Here is a 4,584-nt window from a genome sequence, read left to right as displayed (position 1 = left end):
TGCAGCCAGGGCTGAGCGCCACGGCTCTAGTTTAAATGAAACTTCAGGCCAGCTCTGTGACTTTCTGGTCACTCACAAGTGATAAGAAGTCACGTTCGTCTCCCCAGTCTCAGTGAGGGACGTTAAATGTCCGGTCCAGGCAAGGACCCGACTTCCTACTTCATCTAAAGCGAAAGCTCCTGCCTTCCCGGCTTGCTGGCCCTCGGGGCTCCTACAGCAGGCACTGAGGGTTGGCTGGATGCTGTGCCAGCTCCCCACTTCAGGTTTCTACTCTTCCCTCCCTGGGGGGGGTCTCGGGCTCCGGCAGAGCTGAAGGAGGCAGGCAGGGAGAGGGGGGCGGGGCACAGGTAGGAGCACCTGCTCGCTGGGCTCTGTTGGGACATGTTGCAGTGTGGCTCTGTGGAAGTAGTGAGTATTGCAAGCCGATCCTTTCCCTTCTGAGGCCTTCCTGCAAGTTCCATGAGGCAAATGCTCTCCTCTGGCAGGTGGCTGAAGGCTCCACCCTTAGCTCCTGGCAGGCAAGCCATCTCCAGCCTCATCCTCCTGAGGTTCCCTCCCCATTCCAGCCTGGCTCTTGCTGCATCGCTTCTGTGAGCCACGTCTGGTCCATGGAAAACACACACACTCCCTTTGGCAGGATAGACCCCAGGAGCACAGGCGGGGCTGGGGCGACATGAGGCAAGTGAGGCCTCACTTGGGTCCCAAAGTTTTACATGAAGACACAGCTGCAGGACTCACCTCACTCGCCTCCGCCTCCTCCTGGTCCTGTGGATCCCGTTTTTATTTAAAATGCTGATATTTTGTTCATCGTGATTTTTTTTCACATGAATTGTGACTTTTAAAAACATTGCACTAAAATATTTTTTACCTTGATTACTTAGTTGTTTTTTGTGCCCCCTTAAATGTTGTGACCAAGGCGGCACATTCCTCATACTCGTCCTGGCCCTGAGAACAGGCCATCCCCAACCAGCTGTGTCATCAGATTCTCACCCTTAACTTTTCTCAAGCCGGCGTTAGCCCCCGGGCACTATGACCCTAAGCCCAGGTGGCACAGCTCACGTCATGGAAGGTCCCACTTTTCTTGAGGGTTAGTGAAAAGCACCACCATGTTCCCCACCTGAGGAGGGGCCAGGAGAAAACTCACAGCCCACTCTCTCCAAAGAAACCCACTCTCCACAGTCCATCTTTTCCTCTCTTTCTTTGCAAAACCAGTTTGGGTGCTCTCTCACCTTACTTCAGAGCATGGAAACTATCTTTCACATCCTAATACATGTATTTTCTGATTCATGCACAAAAAAATGTACATTATCTGTTCAGTCACCATGTCGTTTGCTCATTTCTGGGTGTATATACATGTCATTTGGCTTCGTGTCTAGTAGGCGCTCGGTAAATATTTGCAGGGTGAACACACGAGTAATAAGCCCAGGGAAAATTCTACTGAGAAAAACAAACAAAGGCAGAGGACCTATGAAGTTCCAATCTCATTTATTCTTCTTTAATTCAATCACAAGACTAACTTACAGAAGGCAGAGGACGCCCGTGTTTAACTCGGGCAGCTGCTGTGCACTGTCTCCACCGTGTGCCCAACCTTCCGTTGAGAGGCATCTTTTTAATGTACAAAGTCCCCTGTTGAAAGATCTACCCACGTTGGGGGAAAGGGGTTGTCACTTTGAGGGGTAAAAAGCATAACTATTGCACTGGGTTGTACACCTGAAACGAATTTCAAAAAAATTAAAATTAAAAAAAAAAATCTACCCACAGCAGCATATAAATTCCCCCTAGAGAGCAGCATCATGACCGAAAGCCCCCAAGTCTTCAGTGACTTGTGGTGTCGCTTGGAAAAATCGCTGGCGTGGGCGAGTTTGTGATGGGTGGCCATCAGGAAGGAAATGGCCACATTGTCCTCCTTTGTGGTCTTTCTCCAGGAGCCAGTGAAGCAGCAGTTATACGACATACCCGCCAGCCCCCGAAAGGCAGGAGGCGGTGCCCCGGGCAGCCAACCGAGTGTAAGTATGGCCAGATGCCGAAATGCGAGGCTATGACAAAACCTAAACATCCTCTGGGACATTTAATAGCTTGGTCCCCATGAGGACTGCCAGCTGCTAGTAGCAGACTTTATTTCACTGGGGACCCCTCCCTGCAGTGGGGTTCAGGAGCAGGTCGAGTTGTGTGGTTTGGAGAGGTCCTCTCACTTCACTGTACCTCCATTTCTATTACAGACTTACTACGAGTGTTCAGATAGTCTTTGCAGAGGGCCCAGGGCAGTGCTTGGCACAGAGCGAGACCTTAGATAAATGCTTCTTATACTATAGACCTCAGGGTGTGCTGTGTTAGAATAAGGTTTTATCTGCACATAGGAGAAGTGCCTTCGTTTGAAATCTGTGTAACCCGTGTTTAGCCTTGGACACTGTCACATGTATACAATAAGTATATGTATGCCCTAGGTTTTCAGGGAAGGAAGGCCTTACAAAAGAGGTACCAACATGCACAGTGCCCAGCACTTAGTAGGTCCTCAGTATAATATACATTTGTCAAATGAGCCACTCACACCTCTTTTTGTTGAGACTAAACTGGATGACTTTGTGTGGTTCTTCCCAGAGGCAGAGTGTTCCCGTGATATCAATGGTTGCCTTAAGAAGAGCCTGCTACAACACACTACCAAACCCTGAGAAATCAGAATGGATTTATGACACTCCAGTGTCTACAGAAAAAGCTGATGTAAGAAATGCACCTCTAACCAGCTTTGTGGAAGCATCTGGGCCCCATGAGCCCCCCAGGTATATTTCCAGTCTCCACAGTCCTCTGAATAGCACAGCAAGGTCGCTGGCTCCACACCTGCAGAAAAATGTGCCCGGGCAGGAAAAACTCAGCCTTCCGGAAATTCCTTCTTATAGCTTTCCGACACCCAGGGACAAAGGTGTCAACTACAGGGTTCCTTCAAGCTTTCTGATTCCCCGAGTGGAAGAGCAGAACACCACGCCCAACATTTATGATATCCCTAAAGCTGTGCCAGTTGTCCCTCAGGCTGTGACAGCTCCGGGGAAAGCCAATGGAGCTTGCGAGAATTGCACGGACTGTAATCCCTCCTGGTTGTCCAGACAGGTCACATCGGCCTCCCCCGAGCCGGACAGATTATCCATTAACAGTTCTGACAGCAGAGTCAGCGTCGTCTCCTCGTGCTCCTTCACATCCACTGACTCTTCGTCCAGCTCCTGCTCAGAGGAGTCCGCAAAAGAGCTGTCCTGGGACCTGGACTTGGCCAAAGGGATAGTCACAGCTCTGCAGCACAAGGTGACCAGCGCCATCTCGGGCCTGATGCTCTTCGTCAGTAGGAACTGGAGGTCCAGAGACTATCTGGAGGCCAACATCGGCGCCATTCACAGGGCCACCAACCACATAGAGGAATCTTTGAGAGAATTTCTGGATTTTGCCCGTGGAGTCTGCGGGACCACCTGTAACCTCACCCACAGTAACTTTCAGGCCAGAGTTAGGGATCAGCTCCACACAATCTCCAACTCCTACCAGATCCTGCTTGAGACAAAGGAAAGCCTGGACCGCTGCAATTGGTCCCTGGAAACCCTTGTGACAGACAAAGTCCAAGACAGCCCTGATGACCTTGAGACATTTGTCATGGTGGCGCGGGTGGTTCCGGAAGACATCAAGAGGTTTGCCTCCATCATCATTGCCAACGGGAGGCTCCTTTTCAAGCAAAATTGTGACAAGGAGGAGACTGTGCAATTGACTCCAAATGCAAAATGTAAGCTTGCAAAATGCATCCAGCTTCCGCAAAGGGAATTTGAATCGTACCAGAGGAGTGCTCCTTCTGTTAAACAAAGGGAAAGTGAACACTCCCCTGAAGTCTTAAAGAAAAATTGGACAAATGTCTGTGAGCAGGTGAGTTCCGAGTTCCGAGTGGTATAATATAAAGGGGTTTCAAGGTTTATCTTGAGCGGTCACCCGTAAGTTAGATGCTAAAATTCTTTCAATAGTTAGGAGACACTGGTTCCATTTTTCCAAAAGTAAAATTCTAGATGAAATCTTTGTAAGAAGTATGGTAAATATTTTAATATTAAGGCAGATTAGATGTCTTCTGGAAATTGCGAGTTTTTGGTTTACCTCTGATACTAAGATTAGACAGGATTTTTTAAAGCCTTTTGAAATCCGTTCTTTGGGCACATTTCTTAAACTCACCATCAAGGTTTCTTGCACTTTTGAAAGTTATAAATTTAATCATTGTTGGTGTGTTCCTTAGAAACAGAAGAGGAAGTGTAAACACTCTTCCAAATTGCGCGTGGTCTTAGCAGCCTCCAGACTGTAGTTACTCTTAGAAATATGTTGCCACATGAGCTCAGACACTATAGAAACTTTCATTCTTGTCTCAGAAGGCACCACAGGGACCTGGAGACTGTGTCAGGAGGTAACTTGGCGCTTTCAGCCCAGTCTTGGTATTCTGCTAAAAAGCGTTGAGGTATAAGAGCTGTAATACATTCTACACAAGCTAGAAATGTGGGTGTTTTCCATTTCCCAATTAAATTATATAATTTTCAAAAAAAGAAAAGTAAAACTGTTCGTCATTGTACTAGA

At 48.1% G+C, this 4,584-nt stretch overlaps 1 protein-coding gene across 1 annotated transcript in view; it reads left to right on the top strand.

The window, feature by feature from the left end:
- The window catches only part of CASS4 (Cas scaffold protein family member 4), a 13,396-nt gene that overhangs the window by 4,768 nt on the left and 4,044 nt on the right, over positions 1 to 4,584 (top strand). Inside the window, exons 3-4 of the mRNA XM_019637163.1 lie at positions 1,926 to 2,006; positions 2,599 to 3,894. Of these exons, the coding sequence (XP_019492708.1) occupies positions 1,926 to 2,006; positions 2,599 to 3,894 (1,377 nt within the window). The remainder of the gene's footprint in view (positions 1 to 1,925; positions 2,007 to 2,598; positions 3,895 to 4,584) is intronic.

This window comes from Hipposideros armiger, unplaced genomic scaffold (assembly GCF_001890085.2).
Source record: "Hipposideros armiger isolate ML-2016 unplaced genomic scaffold, ASM189008v1 scaffold_32, whole genome shotgun sequence".
Taxonomy (NCBI): Eukaryota; Metazoa; Chordata; class Mammalia; order Chiroptera; family Hipposideridae; genus Hipposideros; species Hipposideros armiger.
Note: the sequence above shows the minus strand (reverse complement) of the source record. Positions and strands in the feature narration are given on the sequence as shown.